This window comes from Vespula pensylvanica, chromosome 1, assembly GCF_014466175.1.
Source record: "Vespula pensylvanica isolate Volc-1 chromosome 1, ASM1446617v1, whole genome shotgun sequence".
In the NCBI taxonomy this organism is placed as follows: domain Eukaryota; kingdom Metazoa; phylum Arthropoda; class Insecta; order Hymenoptera; family Vespidae; genus Vespula; species Vespula pensylvanica.
In genome coordinates this window covers 2,586,083-2,603,582 of record NC_057685.1, presented here as the reverse complement: position 1 = coordinate 2,603,582, position 17,500 = coordinate 2,586,083, and the positions used below count along the sequence as shown (strand labels likewise).

Below are 17,500 nucleotides of genomic sequence, written 5' to 3'. Positions count from 1 at the left end.
GGAATCTTTTTACGGATTTGCGAAGAATTCTCTTTGGGTTAAAGATGTCCAAAGAAGATAGCTGGCCAAGTCTTAAGTGACTCGTCGTAGTTGATAAAGGTTCCACTTTGAGAGGTGGATTAAAATGACTCGAGTCTTAGGTTAACTGATCGATGATGATAATGATTTTCATCATGATAATGATAATAATAAGAATAATATTAAATCACGACGTTCCGCTTTGATCGATCGATAACGACACGAGAATTGAAATAACGGAAAACTGGGGATCCCTTAATACAGCAGGTGGTACTTTGACGCCGCTCGCTCCACTGACGATGCAAGCATTGGACGGGGCTAACATGTCTCCTTACCACGCCACCGGTGAGTTCGCCACCTCTTTAGTTCTTTCTTTTTCTTTTTATTTTTTTTTTCTTTCTTTTTTTTTTTTTTTATTTCTTTGACGATATGTTGCCTGCTCGTGTACGCTCGTAAGTACGCTGAGCCTTAAAGATATTATTATTTCAAGCCTAGACATAAGTGGCTTTACCATTACCTTCAAGTTCTTTCGATGTACTTTTGCGATATCATTATTACGTTATATGCTATCCTAATCCGCAAAGTCGATTTCCTTTGAAATCTTTATATATATATATATATATATATATATATATATATATATATGTATGTATGTATTTTTCTTTTTTTCTTTTTTAAAGAGAACGAAGTTCTTTGAATTGTTATCCTATTCGCTCACGCTCACCCCTCGTCAAAACCTTCCCCAAAGATCAAAATCCCGATGCGACATCCAAATAATAAACTCAGCCCCCTAATTGGGGTAGAAGAGTTGAATAAAGCTTTAGACGTAAGGCGCTGATCGTTAGCTAGTGCTTGACTCGAATGTCGTGTTGTGTTGTGCATGGCCATAGCAGAGAGCGGTACCGTCGCAGTCTCGTACGTAGGGGTTGGGGCCGGCGGGGGCGAGCAGAGTCCACCGATTTCCTTGCAGAACGAGACGAACGCCACCCCCGCGGCCCCCAACACCCCGGGAGGGGATCCCGGACTCACGGTCTTGCAGCCGCCAGTTTCTCAGCCTCAGGTAGCCTCTGCGATACCACCGTACTCGACGATGCTTCCAAGTTTCGGACATTACGCCACCGGTGAGTATGCGAACGAGCGTGCGGCGAACGAGACCGTTGACCTTGGGTAAAAGACCCTCCGAAGGTCGAATCACGTGACCGCGACGCGTCCAGCCGGAGGATAAGTCAAGGATTACGGTTAACGTGATCCCTGACTTACCGACCGACGAACCGCGACTTCTAACCCTTTCAAGGATGAGTCGATAACGCGAGTAGCACGAACCTTTGTCCAACGGATGGTAAATGATAAAAAATTTTATCTCATAACCTTGACAAATCAATTATCAACCGAAGCAATTGAAAAAAAAAAAAAAGAAAAAAAAAGGAAGAAAAGACAAAATAGAAAAAAAAAACACACACACACACAAATATTTCTCGTTTACTCTCGAAATCGCTTTTTTACATTTGCAAGATTAGATTACACATAGTGTACGCTTATGGCTGTTATTGACACGACACACATCGTTCACATACGCGATAACACTTTTGTGTATCTGTTGGTTGTATATATGTAAAAGTTGTGCATATAGATCGAGAATCAGTTCGTTTCTTTGATTAGTGTTAGATGAATTGGAAGAGAAGGAGGAGGTGGAGATGGAGATGAAGGAGGAGAAGGAGGAGGAAGAACTCGTCTCGTTAATGATTAAAGTAGAAAACGTTTTAATATTCCTTTTCTTTCCCCCTTCTTCTTCTTTTTTTTTTTTTTTTCTTTTTTTGATATGCAAAAGGAGATCATAGGAATGATATTAATGTACGAATATCGAATGTATCTGTTCACAGGTGGTGGCGACTACGCGTACAGCGCTGCGTATTCTCAATATTCGAGTGCACCGTACAGTGGATATGGCTATGGAGCAGCGACAAGCGGGTTGCTCAGTAAGTAAACAGTGAGTATGAGTACCGATTAGCATAGGGTCAACGAAATATCAAGAACCAAAAAAAAAAAAAAAAGAAAAAAGAAAAAGAACGTACGTAGGCGTACGCGCGGGAAATAGATTTTTCATTGGTTTCACGAGAGCAAGATTTATACGCGACAGTTATATCGAATTCTTCGATCCGGTTCGTTCGAACCATTCCAAAGATCATTATCGTTTAATAGTTAACAAATTAAAACGACATAAATCTCTCCGGATGGATTTCATGCTGCATAGATTAACGAATGAATTTTTCTTCGTTCATAGAGAAACTTGTTCGACGTCGAGTTAACAGCCGTAGACTACCGTATATATATATCCCTTTGCTGTTGGTGATTAATTTCAAGGTGTTGGTACGATAGATCCGCGTAAGATCGGATCTATTGGTTCTATTAGAATAATATCGTTGTCCGTTGTTAACAACGAAGATAGAAGAACGGCAATGGGATATGAAATATAATCTCGTATAGACACATAGATGTATAGACGTTGATAATATGTTTCCTTCTCCTCGAGATATATATATATATATATATATATATATATATATATATATATATATACATAATCATCGAATAAAAAAATTCGATAAATACCGAATGTTTTCGTTAGACACGATCGTTGACGGCAATCGTCAGAGTAACGATATCAAATAAATAAATAATAATAAATGACGATGAATTATTGAAATGTCACGTTAAATTTCTTTCTCAACGAATAGATTCCACGTACTACTACTGCAACGGGGATACGCTGGCGTCTTCCCAAAACAATTCGCAAGCGGGCGGCGCGTGTAACAACGGTGGCGGAGGAGGAGGTGGTGGTGGTGGCGGTGGAGGTGGAGGAGGTGGAGGAGGAGGAGCAGAGAGCAGTACGGACGTGGCTAGTCGTTCGCCTCTAGCAGCCACCAGAGCAAGTAGCGGTGCGAGTGCGGCATCACCGACCGGTAGCGCTTGTACCAAACCAGATCATGCTTCCACACCGACCGACCTTTATTTGGCTTGATCGGTAATCGCGTCACGTGATTCCTTTGTGTAAGGACCGATCGGCAATAACGGACGCCATATCATTGGGAAAACTCACAGAAAACCGTCTTAGCGACATCTATGATCTCCTCCACGAGTTTTCACGGCGAGAAAGACGAACGAGGGATATGGAATAGGGATGAGGGATTAGGGGACGAGAGAAAGGGGATATTAAACGGGAGAGAAAGAAGGGTCGAATCAAACAATTCGTTTCAAAAATAATTTCGCAAAGGGAGAGGACAAAATAGGAAAGATGTTCCTTTCCGTCTCTCTCGCGCTCTCGCTCCCTCTCTCTCTCTCTCTCTCTCTCTCTTTTTCTCTTTCTCTCTTTCTTTCTTTCTTTCTTTCTTTCTCTTTCTCTCTTTCTCTCTATCTCTATATCTCTATATCTCTATATCTCTTCTCCCTCTCTCGCCCTTGCCTCTTGCGTCCTCGTTTCTTCTCGCACGTTGAATCACATCCGGCCGGAAATAAAAAAAAAATACGCGTTCGAGTCCAAGGACCGTCTCTGGTAGTTTATTTATTTCGTTATACGAAGAAGAGGATGGAGAAGGAGAAGAAGAAAAAGGAAGAACAGGAAGAAAGCAATCTTGGTAAAGAAAAGAGAAAAAGGAAAATGATTAACATTAATCGTGAGCGCGAGACTGTCTTCTAAAAACGTGAAACCGCGACGAGAAGAGGAAGAAGAAGAAGAAGAAGAAGAAAAAGAAGAAAAAGATGATGATGATGAACGAGGAGAAGAAACAGAAGAAGAAGAAGAAGAAGAAGAAGAAGAAGAAGAAGAAGAAGGAGAAAGAGAAAAAGAAGAGAAAGGAGAATAAGGATCTTCGCAAAACCGAGAGAGAAGCGTTAGCTATTTTCTCCGTTAGACGCGCGCAGCCGTAGATAGTTTAATTATAACGATCCCCCTCACACGTTTAGCGTAATTGTGGCGCGTGACGCCCGCTGATTGGCCGAACGACAACGCATACGTCATCGCATTAATTCTTCAACGCGACGGATATTCGAGTTCGAAAATTTCCCGCTTGCCGTCGGCCAATCAGCGACATCGGTGCGGGTGCGTCGTCACGCGTGCGTACGACGTTGCTCGCGAACGCTTATCCTCGTGCCATCTGTTAACTCGAATCACGAACTACGACTGGAACGGGCTCGTGTCGGTAACGAGGAGATAACGTTCGCGAGCGACCTTTCGTTGAAATTTTACGAACGCGAACGAATGGTGTCCTTATTCGATCTCAAAGGTAATGACGTGTGTGTATATATATATATATGTGTGTGTATGTGTATGTATATATACGAAATAAATGGAACAAAGAAGAAGCAAGAAAAAATGACAAAAAAAGAGAGAAAGAAAAAGAAAAGGCGTAATTAAAATGACGACAAATTCAAAAATAGATTTATTATTCGCGTATGCGACGTTATACGTATGTACGTATGTACGTATGTACGTGCAACGATAACGAGAAAAATATCGTAAGACGTCGTTCGAAAAAGCAATAGAATACGGACACCATTTTATCGAAAACTATACCTATGTAAGTAAGAGGGAAGGAAAAGACGAAGAAAAGAAAAAACGTTGGTAGCCGTGCGAGAGATACCACGTATTCCCGTCCCATTACCTATCCCTATTCCTTCTATCCCACCAATCCCTATCTCTCTTTCTTGAAATCCTGAAAAATGAAAAAATCCCCGCCCAACGATATATAAAGGTATAGAAGAGTAATCGATAAGTTTATTGAGATTTTTAAATCGGAAGTCGACGTAACGCGCGATCGCTACTGTTAAGGATATTATATATATTTTTTGTAGAAACCAAAGACCACACACGCGGATCGTCGAAGGAACGAGTTAACGTCGTTCAAAAAATGGCGCGTTTAACGTCGCGCGCGCGCTCACCCGGAGACATTTATTCAAATATCGTGCGACTATATAATATGTACGTGTATATTCAGTGATGTTCTCTCTCGTGTTCTTTATTTCCTGTATTATGTTTATTTTATTTTATTTTTTCTTTTCTTTTATATATATATATATATATTTTTCTTTCCTTTTTTTTTTAAGAAAAACATGTATATAAGCGTAGCCGCGTACGTTTCCCGCCTCGAACAACGCACACAGAATCGACAGATTTATCGTTTTGTTTTTCAATATCGAAATTGAAAGGTAATAATTAGTCTGTCAGGTTGATAAAATATTTCTTATTAATTTTCTCTCTCTCTCTCTCTCTCTCTCTCTCTTTCTAATCTTTCTCGTTATCCTATAAAATATTTCAAAATGGCGGAACGAAAGTACGAGCTTGTAACGTCGTCGATGTTTAGGAGAAACGTTTCTTTCTTTCGTTTTTCATTTTTATTACTTTTCCTTCGTTTTTTTTTTCTCTTTTTTCATTTTCCTATTCTTTTTTTTCTTTCTTTCTTTCTTTCTTTCTTCTTCTTTTTTCTCTTCTTTTATCGAGCCACCGATAAAATTTATTTTCGAGAACAGACGTCTAATTGCGAAAAAAGGGAAGAATGTCAGATCGCTATCTCTATGTAACTTATTAATTAATAATAATTGCACACGTATGTGTATATATATATATATATATATATATATATATATATTCGTTGCGCGCTCGTTGTTATACGTTCCGTTTCGATTACTTTAAAACGAGGAAGTCGCTTGTCGCTTCCGCGATTTCGTTGGCCGTAACGAGCGAGCCAATTACGGACACACTCGTAATTAATGGCTAACGTTATGTTAATGGTTAACGTTAACGAAGGAAGAGATCGCACGCGTACACACATACTTACACGTTCGTGGATTGCTATGCTTAATTAGTATACAGTTGAGAGTTTACCTCGATATTCGAGACGCATCTTTGACGGACTTTACACGGTTAAAAGGGAATAAGTTAAAGAAAAGAATAGAAAAAAAAGAAAGGAAGAAAGAAAGAGAGAGAGGAAGAGAGAGAGAGAGAGAAGGAAAAAAGAACATATCCTGTAAAATTTAACGAACAAGCCTACGAACTATTTTCAAAGCGTTCGATCGATATAAATTTATCAATTTGTCGAGTCGGACTTTTTCAAAAGAGACACATATGCATACATACCTTTAAAAATAATTCCAAAATCTTTACGTAGATATCTCGCGTTCAAATTTCTTCCAATCTAACAATCGTGACGATCGTTACGATCGGCGAAGATGCGCTATCACAATGAGAGGTTATGCTCGGACGTTGAAAAGGAAAATAATAATACAAAGGAAAAAAAAAAAAAAAAAAGAAAGAAAGAAAGAAAGGAAAATAATAATGCTCGAAAAGATAATTTAAAAGAATAAAATAATTACAAAAAAATAAAAAGAAAATTATCATTGCAGAAGAAATACAAAAGAAAATGAATAACACACAATTCGACGTAATTCTCAATTCAATAATTATTTCACTCACTTTTCACATTGATATATCGGAGAAAGGACAAAGAAACGAATCGGTCCAATCAATTCGGCCCACTAACGTACGTAAGTAAACACGTGCGATAACGAACAACCGACATTTTCGAGCTTCTTTCGCGACTTTTGAAATAAATCTAACGTACAAACGAGTGACATAGACGAAACGCTATGAAACTGTCTCCAACTCATCTCCACCAATCAGACGCGGTATTTTTGAAAACGAACAACGTATCCTATTCAACAATAATTTCGATCGTTGTCACTTCGGTGATCGATGAATATTTCAGTGTTTATTATAAAGAGAAAATTAACGATTGATACAATTAAAAAAAAATATGTATATATATATATATATATAACGAGCATCGGTCGAAGTACGTAAGAAATAAAAAATAATTACTTGGATAAAGATTATCTTCTTCGCGAATTCGATCGTCTTTTGTTATATTTATTTGTTCATCGCGGTATTGATTTACCGACGATACGAAATAGGAAACAACCGAAAAGAAAGAAAAAAAAAAAAAAAGAAAAAAGAAAACGACGATACGAAGCGACGAAAGAAGTTCGAAAAGGCGCTTAGATGTTATTCGATCATTTGAAATATTCACGTGGCTTTAGCGTCCCCTTTCGAGCAAGAGAACGACAATGGCGACTGTCGGTGGCCGCTAGAGTGCATGACGATCGTTGTACGTGATCGTGTTCTCATGTTTTGAGAGAGAGAGAGAGAGAGAGAGAGAGAGAGAGAGAGAGAGAGAGAGGGAGTGAGAGAGGGAAAGAGAGAGAGAGAGAGAGAGAATGTAAAGGAAAAAAAAAAGGCGCGTTAATTGAATCGACAAGATCGTGCTTTCGTTTATTTTTCGATTTCTCTTCCGCGAAGAAAAAAACATTTTAATTTAAACAACATCGTAAAACGATCGCGATCGTAAATGATCGTAGTAATAACAATAGCAAACAATAATACAATAACAATAACAACAAAACAAAAACAAACGAAAAGAATTGTTAAACGAAACGTTGAGTCTTCTTCTTGTCGTCGTTGCTTCTTGTCGACGTTCGTAGTCTCACACAAGCAAAGAGCTTCCTGGTCGATAACGAGGAGGGAAACGTTGGGTTGTTACCGATCGAAAAGGGCCGCTTTTATTCTACCGTATGGAAAAGAGAAAAGAGAAAAAGAAAAAAAAAAAAGAAAAAAAAAAAAGAAAACTAGTAAACGGTACCAGTGGCGGTCCCTATCGAGAACATCTCGCGTTTCACGAACAAATAGATAGATTAAAGATCACGGTCTCTCTTTCTCACCTCTGTAATCGACTAAAATATGTCTGTGTATGTATTTTTACATTGTTAATTAATTCATCATTATATCGTAATAACGATTGATTATTATTATTATTATTTTATTATTATTAATATTATTATTATTATTATTATTATTATTCTTTTAATTTTCTATTACCGATAATATCATTTTATTGTCACGATTATTGTAATAATATTATTATTATTTCTATTAATATTATTATTAATATTATTACTATTATTTCTATTATTATGATTATCATCGTCGTGATTATCATCGTCGTCGGCATTATCGTATATCATTATCATCACCATCATCATAATCATTATTATTATTATTATTATTATTATTATTATTATTATTATTATTATTATTATTATTATTATTATTATTATTATTATCATTTGTATCATTATTATTTAATACCTTTATTATTTATTAATTATAACGTCGACCTATGTGTAATAAGTTTTGCCAAAGAACCTGTTTAGAAAAACAAACAAGAAAGAAACAAGAAGGAAGAGATTTAGAGAGATGAAGCAAATGAAGAAGCTAAAGAAGAAGAAGAAAAAGAGGAAAAAGAAGAGGAAGAAATAGGTGAAGAAGGAGAAGAAGAAGAAGAAGAAGAAGAAGAAGAAATGAAATAAGCAATATACGTAGTATATCGCGGTATTATAACGTTTGTATTTGCATCCATTTGATGGAAGCGATAAACGAGGCACGATACACTTGAAAATAACGAAAATATTTATCAGATTCGAAAGGAAATAATAGAGCGAGAGAGAGCGAGCGAGCGAGCGAGAGAGAGAGAGAGAGAGAGAGAGAGAGAGAGAGAGAGAGAGAGAGCGAGAGAGAAAGAGTGATGATAAAGAAACGGTTTAAAAAAAAATTAAATAAATAAATAAAAGGGAAATAAGGTATATAGCGTAGAAGACGAAAAAGAAGAAGAAGAAGAAGAAAAAGAATAGGAACGCGAGATAATCGATTCTCGCTAAGAGCAATAAACAAATCGTAATTGTGAATTCGCGAATATGCGATTTGTGAATTTCGATTTGTATGTTGTTACTTATCAGCGTTCGTCCGACCACTCTCATCCATCCCATCCACCATTATCACCATCGTCATTACCATTATCCTTCTCCTCCTCCTCCTCCTCCTCCTTCTCTTCCTCCCTCGTCTCCTCTCCCCTACTCATTACTTCGATCCAGCTACTTCAGGAAGGATCTGGCTCGTTTTCTCCATTTTTGTTTTCAATTCTCTATTTCTTTTCTCGTTTCTGTTTTTCTTTTTCGTTTTCTTTTCTTTTTTTTTGTTCTTTTTTTTTTTTTTTTTTTTTTTTAATTTTATAAAAACCATATCCTTTCATTCTCTTTGCGCCCCGTTCGTATTAATCATTATAATATAAATTCGCGAAAGTACGTACGAACGAAAGAACGAACGAAAGGACGAAAGGACGAACGAAAGAGAGAACGTAAGTAAGTAAGTAAGGAATATACGTACGTATGTACGTACGTACGAACGAACGAACGATTGAACGAAAGAACGAACGAATGAATTAATAAATTCTGTAAATCCTTTTTAAATAAATATTGAGAGGTTTATACGATGGCCTGTACCGATTCGGCGTACCCATATCCGCTCGTTAATCGATTTTCTAAATTGAAATCGCGTATCGCCTGTGCGAAAGAATAATGAGAATCGAATAATGAAAAAAACGATTATGAGCTTTTAGTAAAAGAAAAAGATTGAGAGAGAGAGAGAGAGAGAGAGAGAGAGAGAGAGAAATAGAGAGAGAGAAAGATAGAGAAAGTACGATGTTATCCTTGCGTCGAAGACGATCCTTATCTCGATAAATGCGTTCCACCATTTTAGCTTGTAAAGAGAGCGAGAAATAAATACTCACACATCATGTACCGTGGATTTTCCAATATCATCTTGTCAGATAAAATTAATCAACGTGCTACTCTATTCTTTTTTTCTTTTTATTTTCTTACTTCTTGTTCGTTTGTTTTTTCTTCATCTATATTTTTGTTCTTCTTCTCTTCTTCTTTTTCGTTTTTAAATCCACAATTTATATCCACTGGAAAGTCCCGTTATTTATTATCGAATTAAAGAACGTAAGAGAGAAACGTGAAAGCTCCGATCTTTCTACTGATACATGTAAGTATCGCATGAATCATTTAACATTAGATCTCGAAATTCATTCAAATTGAAGTACAATTGAAGTGTAGAATATTAACGACGGCGATTTTCTCGCGGGTTTCTTGTTTCTTTTTTTTTTTCTTTTTTCTTTTTCATTTAGTTTTTTATTTTTTTATTTTTATTTTTTTTTTTTTTTTTTTTTTAATTCTTTAATGACAGATAAAATATATTTCCTTTCAATTTACATTAGAATTATTTACTATAGTTATTCGTATATTTTGATAGTATATATTTGATTCGATTCGATACGATTCGACTCGAACATCTGTACATAATAATTAATAGATACATACATATACATGTGTGTGTATATATACACACACCGGTGGAGAAATTCTTACAGAAACCTTCATAATCGATTAATACTAGTATTAGGCTCGCAATGAACGAACGCGAATACGTTATTCATGTTCCGATTTATTTGTTGTAAATATAACTCTCAGCACCGCCTCGTCCGAAGCCTGAAAGAAAAAGCAATTCGAGAATTAATCAAGAGTTCAATGATAAATTAAATCAATTGATTGATTTAATTTTTTTTTTCTTTTTTTTTTCTTTTTTTCTCTTTTCTTCCAACTTTTTTCTCAACAGATAAATGTAAGACAAAATTCACACATGCATACGTATGCTCCACGTCACATTATAGGAATATATATTTTTTTTTTCATCGATTTTTTTAATTGATATTTACCTCCAGGGCCGAAAAGGGCCGAATAACAAGGATGATTACAATAAGGTTTGCCCTCGTGTTCCGCATGGCTACCGGGCGTCAACGTCTTGTTACATTTCTCACATCTTAGACACGAACTATGCCAATCGTTACCCAAAAAGGTCTTCCGTTCGGCTGTAGAAAGAAAAAAAAGAAAAGAAAAAAAGCAGTCGAAGTTAATGGCCTCTCGCATGGAATTCGGTCAAATTGCCAACCTTAATAAGGGTCGACAAAGCCCTACTCCGCTCGATTAGGAAACCCTTCATTTTGTTCGATTGAGAAACCCTTTTAGGTTTGTGTGACGATAAGAAATGAATTGGAGAACACGTCGAATTATTTAGTAACGCTCGTTCCGCATATCACAATTAATTTTTTTTTTTTTTTGCAACAACGATGAAATACTTTGTTTTAATTCGACCGCATTACTATATATATATATATATATATACATTTCTTTTTTTTTATAAACGATAAAAATATATTCGATATATTTACATAATCGATCGGAGCTCGTTATAAAAATGACAAATTTTTAGATTCGTTCGTTCTAATAATAAATACATATCTTATAGACGATAAAAGAAAAATATCAATTACATTAACATAATCGATTTATTAATATTCATCGATTCGTTCAATCGTATACGAAACAATCGCAATGGTTTTCAACGTTAAGAATTCGTCAGTAGCACGGTCCAAACGTTATTTCAATTATCATAGGTAAAGCTCTTCGACAAGTAGGTCAAAAGACAATAATGTTGGTAGGATAGAAAAAAAAAGAAGAAAACAAAAAAGAGAAAGAGAAAGAGATTGAGAGAGAGAGAGAGAAAAAAAAAGACAGAAAAAGTTTGCTGCAAAACCGACATCCATCCATCCAATCGCGTTCCATCCATCCATCCAAACAACCAACCAACCAACCAACCAACCAACCAACCAACCATCCATCCATCCATCCATTTGCGTATCTCTACTTTCGCGTCGAAAAACGAAGTGTGAAATAAAGAGGAGGAGGAATAAAAAAAAAAGGATAAAGAAAACGAAAAAGAAAAGAAAAAGGTGGGTGGGGGAGGAATGGTAAAGAAACGTCGACGCGACTAGCGGAAACGCGTCGACGCGACGAGCGGAAACGACAACGAGAGAAGAGAATAAGAAAAGCTGGAGAATAAGAGAAGGAAAGCGTCGCGACGCTCGTTCCCTCGTGCGTCGTACATCATTCGTAAAACTTCGATCAAAATAGAAAGATCGAAAGAAGGTAAGGGAAAAAGGGAGAAAGAAAAATAGAAATAAAGAGAGAGAGAGAGAGAGAGAGAGAGAGAGAGAGAGAGAGAGAGAGAGAGATGCCCGATGGAAGAAGAGTTCTTCCATTAGCAATTTCGTAATTATAAAATTGAATGCATCGTTCCCGATGGGGAAACGATCATTATCGAGTTCCTCATGGCATTGATTAAAGGCGCGAGAACGAAATTGCGTCCTCAGAAAAATCTCTATCTCTGGTGTGAAAGATAAAGAAAGAAAGAAAGAGAGAGAGAGAGAGAGAGAGAGAGAGAGAGAGAGAGACAGAGAGAGATCTCCCGAAGAGCATTTAATTCAGACGAAGTCTTTCGTTCTCACCCTTCTCTAGTATTATGTTATCCGAGTGCGTTCAATTCCCACGTGCGTGGGCGAGCAAGATCCTTCGAGTTAAAGAAAGAGGAAAAGAGATAGAGATTGAAAGAGAGAAGGGAGAGAGAGAAAGAGAGTTGATGAAAACGTCTATTTACACGTTTTTACGTATCGTCGATCGTTGAAAAGATGTAACTAGAGAGAGAGAGAGAGAGGGAGGGAGACAGAGAGAGGGGTTGTTTCGAGTATCGCTGGCCTCTGAGATTTCCTTTATCTCTCGAACGGACGGAGAACTCTGTCCCTCTCTCTCTTTCTCTCTCTCTCTCTCTCTGTTTTTAGCTCTTTATAAATGTATTCCTTTCTTTCTTCAACACTCCGTTGTCATGTTGTCGTCGATCGGGTTAAACGAACGTCGAACTGATAAAAGATGCCTTTTGAAAAGCAAGAGAGAAGTATTTCTCTCTTCTCCTCTCTCTCTTTCTCTCTCTCTCTCTCTCTCTCTCTCTCTCTCTCTCTCTCTCTCTCTTTCTATCTCTCCTTCTCATGATTCTCGTCTTTCCAATTAATAGCTACTTCAGCTCCGCCATCGTTTCTCCCTCTCCCTCAAGAGAGAGATAGATAGATGGAGAGAAAGAGAGAGGGAGAAAGAGGGAGAGGCTTCTTAATAAATATTTATCCTTCTAACGATTCGATCCGGGTCAAGCCAACCAACGAAAGGATTTCTCCAAGCGTCCGTCGCGAATCTTTTTTAATAAGAAATATTTCCTACCATCTCTTTCTTCCAATCCGCCTCCCACCAGTACCATTATCGCCAGCACCATTACTATCATCCGCCATTACTACTCACCACCACTGTTACTCTTCGTGACGACTTGACCCCGGGGTAAACGACTTCACAAAAGCAACGCTCTTGTCAATATTTTACCATTCCTTTCGCGATATTAGGTATAGTAAACACTTCGATATAACATTCTCTCTTCCATCTCTTTTCTCTTACTCTTATTTTCTATCGTATCACGTCATCACGTAGAGTATCTTAGACGAATTTAAAGGTCGTTCACAGTATTTAAGTATTAAGCTTCTTCTAACATCTATCCTTGTTTCAATTTTTTGTCTTTTTTCCTTTTTTTTTTTTTTTTTTTTTTATAACGTCTTTTCTCTATTTCGAAATTTCGTGCAGCGTCCAATGTCAAAATTCTCTTCAATTAACAGAAACTTTATTGCTACCGATTACGGAGGAATATCGACGTCGTTAAATCTATTTTAATTAACGGGAAAGTAATAAAAAAAAAAAAAAAGAAAAAGTACAGTCGCGATAACCTTTTTATAACAAAATATAAAGGGATTTAGATACAATTAAAAATGGTCGATTAGATTCGATCGGATTCGCCTAACGTCCCGGTTATCCTTGACTTTTGAGCGAGTTTCCTTTCGAGAATCCTCTTCGTTTTAGAATTACTCGAGATGATGACGAGGAGGCAAGGAAAAGTAGCAACGGAAGAAAGAAGAAAGCAGGTACGGAGGAGGGGGGAGGGAGGAAGGTAGATAGAGAGGAAGGGAGTGGGCGAGGAGGGGAGAGAAAGGGAGGGAGAAAGAGACAGAAAGAGAGAGAAAGAGAGGCTCGCTTTTCCTTCGTGTCACGCCATTACGGCGTATCAAAACCGAGTGAAAAGAAGAAGAAGAGTAAGAGGAAGAGAAAGAGGTAGGAGTATGAGGGGGAGAGTGTGCGGGTGGCGTGCGGCTTGGTGGATGCATTCAAACGTTCCTCCGCTCGTCTAAGAAGAAGTACAAAGAACGGTACACGCTGCCACGAGGGGAATTGAAAAATTACGAGAGGAGTAGAGAAACGCGACCATTGAGGAGGAAGAAGACGAAGAAGAACGAGAACGGGTACGAAAGAGAGAGAAAGAAAAAGAGAGAGAGAAAGAGAGAAAGAACGAGTTCGGCGGACAAGAAGGGTGCGGTGCATAAAGGGCCATTAGTTAATTAACTCCTAATTATCTGCCGGCGGAGAAGCGAGCGCATAATCGTCAAGCATCGCTGGCGTTCATTGCCAGCGCGAAAAGGCAGACACAGAAGGAGAAAGAGAAAGAGAAAGAAATAAAGAATGAGAAAGAAAGAGAGAGAGAGAGAGAGAGAGAGAGAGAGAGAAGACCGTGTGCAAGCACGGATCGTTGCGTTAGCAGCAGCAAAAGCAGCAACAGCAACAGCAGCAGCACGTTGCAACCCCCACAGAGTTGTCGGGCGCCAAACAATCGGCGGCTGCTGATTGCATAGCCTTGGAACATCATCCCTCTCCTCCTCCCCACCTCCTCGTCCACCTCCTTCTTCTTCTTCTTCTCCTCCATTTTTTTTGTTTTTTCCCTTACACCCCCTTCTGCTTCTTTTTTACTTCCTCGACAGACCGTCCACCCTTCCAGCTAACCTCCTACCCCTCGCATACACATCTACATACATACTCATTCTCTGTCTCTATCGCACTCCCTCCTTTCATACGGTGTGCCGCGAATCCCAGACGTAACCCAGAGTCCCGGGCTATTTCTCTCTCTCTCTCTCCCTCTCTCTCTCTCTCTCTCTCTCTCTCTCTCTTCTTTCTTCCTTTATTTTCTTTTTCTTTTTTCTTTCTTTCTTTCTTTCTTTCTTTCTTTCTTTCTTTCTTTCTTTCTTTCTATCTCGCTTACTCGGGGGAGTCGAGGCATGTAAAAAGAGGTGCTTCTCGCTTCAACCACCAACCATCTTTCTCTCTTTCCGTTCCTCCTCGAAACTCAGCCGACCGAGTCGTTCCATAGCCACGACTACCGCAGACCTGGTCCATTCTTCTGCAAACCTGTTTCCTTTCTACTCTTCTTAGTCTTCGTCTTCGTCTTCGTCTTATTATCATTATCTACCTACTACTCGATCACCCCTAGAGCACGAGAAACACCTTTGTCACTGTCCACACGGCTGGACGTTTCGTTCTTCGTCGTTGTCGTCGTCGTCGTCGTCGTCGTCGTCGTCGTCATCGTCGTCGTCGTCGTCGCTGTTGTTGTTTTCGAAAGCACGATATACAATTCGATTCCAATTTGAATCTTACATTTCTTTTTTTTTCCAACGTGATGATTAATTCGTAATCGGTTTTCTCTATTCGAAATATTGAAAATAAAATAAATGCAAGGTAAGTACATAGACCAATACAAATCGTAATTCGAATCTCTGTACGAATATAAAATCAGAAAAGTATAGGCAGAGAAAAAAGAAGAAGAAGAAGAAGAAGAAAAAGGAAGAGAAAGGAAGAAAAATTAAATATAAAATCGCGATATCACACGTCGTTAGAGATTTCTCCAAGATGACCAAGTTCTCTCTCTCTCTCTCTCTCTCTCTCTCTCTCTCTCTCTCTCTCTCTCTCGTTTTTATTCTTTTCTATTTACAACTACTACACTTTTTTCGTCACCCTAAAGTTTGGCTCACACCTGCGAAAAAACGTCTGCCAACGGGTGCTCTGCTGTACAAGTTAAAGGCCAATGACCCTTCCTCTCCCTTTCAAACTCTGCACCACTTGACGAGTAAAGAAGAGTCATTTCTCTAATTCGCTAACCTCCTCTTCCTTCTCCTCCTCTTCCTCTTCCTCCTCCTCCTCTAACAGCACCTTTTTTTCGTTCATTCTCTACTCTCCTTACACCAATTAGAATGGCCGGCGATGGCTGACGTAGGTGGGCTACATGCCAGTAGCATGGAAGCAACGCATACAGAAAAATCTGCTTTCAACCCTAATAGTACCTTGTCGGGCCGTCTAAAAGAGTGGTACTCGAAAGAGGAAGCGAGCAATTAAAAGCGGCGGACTCAATACGAAACTTTTTTTAATTTTTTTTTTCTTCCTTTTTTTTTCTTTTTTTTTTTTTTACATCTAAGTATGCCGGATGATGAAAAAGAGGATATACTATTGCATCGTATTCTCTAACAGTATGTTACGTATGTGTCCACGTTTATCCGTAACGTTTTATCTTCATTGCTTCAGTATTTTGTATATATGTTGTATTGCATTGTGCTGTGTGCTGTGTATGTATGTATGTATGTATGTATGTATGTATGTATGTATGTATGTATATATGTATGTATGTACCTGTGCTAGACATGTTCTACGCAGATATCTTTTCCTTATTTTTTTTTTTTTTTTTATGCAACTTCAGATTGCAACGACTTAATTTCGTTATCGTAATACGTTTTGGAAAAGTTCATAAATTATACATGAATAAGTATAAGTACATGCATATCTGTCGAAAATCATTAATTTCATATTTTTCAAGAGATATTATATGTTTCAAAAGATTTTATATTTTCCAAGAATTCTTCATCGATCGACAGATGCATTTTTGATATATAGTTATACTTTTTTTCTATATAAATATTCTATGATATCTATTATATATATATATATATATAAATTTGTCCGACGAAATACTTGAACTTGGAAGATAGTATCCTATCTTTTATAATTCTATTGTAAAAATAGATGATAATGTATATTAGGGATCATACTAAAACGAGATGTGATACAGTTTTAAAAAGTATTCGATAATTTTTTATGAGTCATACTCCATACTTCACGTTCTCCCGTTACATTTTTTTTTAAAGGCCTACTAAGCACAAACAGCAAGTGAGTCTTGTCATTTGTTTATCGTTCCTTTCGTGAATAATTCATTTTACTATCTGTTTAATTTGTTGCGTTTTACTTTTATTTTCCGTTTTTTTCCTTTTTTTTCTCTCTTTTTTCTTTTTTTTTTTTTTTTCTTTTTTGTCGTTCAAGGACTCGTATAATTCACATAATTGCGATCTATTTCCATGTTCGTGCAATGCATATGTATTTCTATTTCGTTGCATTTTCCTATAACTGATACATTCTACATTTAAAAAGAAAATATTACATATATATATTATATATTTTTTTTTCTTCTTAAATATATTGATCAAGCGAATATTATACTTATATATAGAAAAAAATATATATATATATAAATATAAATATATATATATGAGAATTTACTGTTTCATTTTTTTTACAGTATTTCATTAATATGCAAAGAAAAACTTGGAAGGAGTATGCTCCTCCCTCCCCATCTAACGAATCCTTCGTGAATATTTATAAATTCGATCGAGTATTCTGCGCGTTAAAGATTGAAAAAGGAAAAAAAGAAAAAAAAAAAAAAGAAAAAGAAAGAAAAATAATG

At 37.3% G+C, this 17,500-nt stretch overlaps 2 protein-coding genes and 1 long non-coding RNA gene across 3 annotated transcripts in view; 1 reads left to right on the top strand and 2 right to left on the bottom strand.

The window, feature by feature from the left end:
- The window catches only part of LOC122628024 (neurogenic protein mastermind), a 188,063-nt gene extending 183,630 nt beyond the window's left edge, over positions 1 to 4,433 (top strand). Inside the window, exons 10-13 of the mRNA XM_043809823.1 lie at positions 283 to 363; positions 909 to 1,139; positions 1,899 to 1,994; positions 2,754 to 4,433. Of these exons, the coding sequence (XP_043665758.1) occupies positions 283 to 363; positions 909 to 1,139; positions 1,899 to 1,994; positions 2,754 to 3,037 (692 nt within the window). The 3' untranslated portion in view covers positions 3,038 to 4,433. The remainder of the gene's footprint in view (positions 1 to 282; positions 364 to 908; positions 1,140 to 1,898; positions 1,995 to 2,753) is intronic.
- Positions 4,434 to 10,193: 5,760 nt separating this feature from the next.
- Positions 10,194 to 17,500, bottom strand: part of LOC122627663 (cysteine-rich protein 1-like) — a 7,975-nt gene continuing 668 nt past the window's right edge. Inside the window, exons 2-3 of the mRNA XM_043808976.1 lie at positions 10,677 to 10,829; positions 10,194 to 10,449 (exon numbers count right to left, since the gene is read on the bottom strand). Coding sequence (XP_043664911.1) covers positions 10,406 to 10,449; positions 10,677 to 10,829 — 197 coding nt within the window. The 3' untranslated portion in view covers positions 10,194 to 10,405. The remainder of the gene's footprint in view (positions 10,450 to 10,676; positions 10,830 to 17,500) is intronic.
- Positions 15,385 to 17,249, bottom strand: LOC122627687. The gene is made up of 2 exons (XR_006326912.1): positions 15,746 to 17,249; positions 15,385 to 15,416 (listed from the first exon to the last, which is right to left on the bottom strand). It is a non-coding gene; the product is annotated as an uncharacterized LOC122627687 (long non-coding RNA).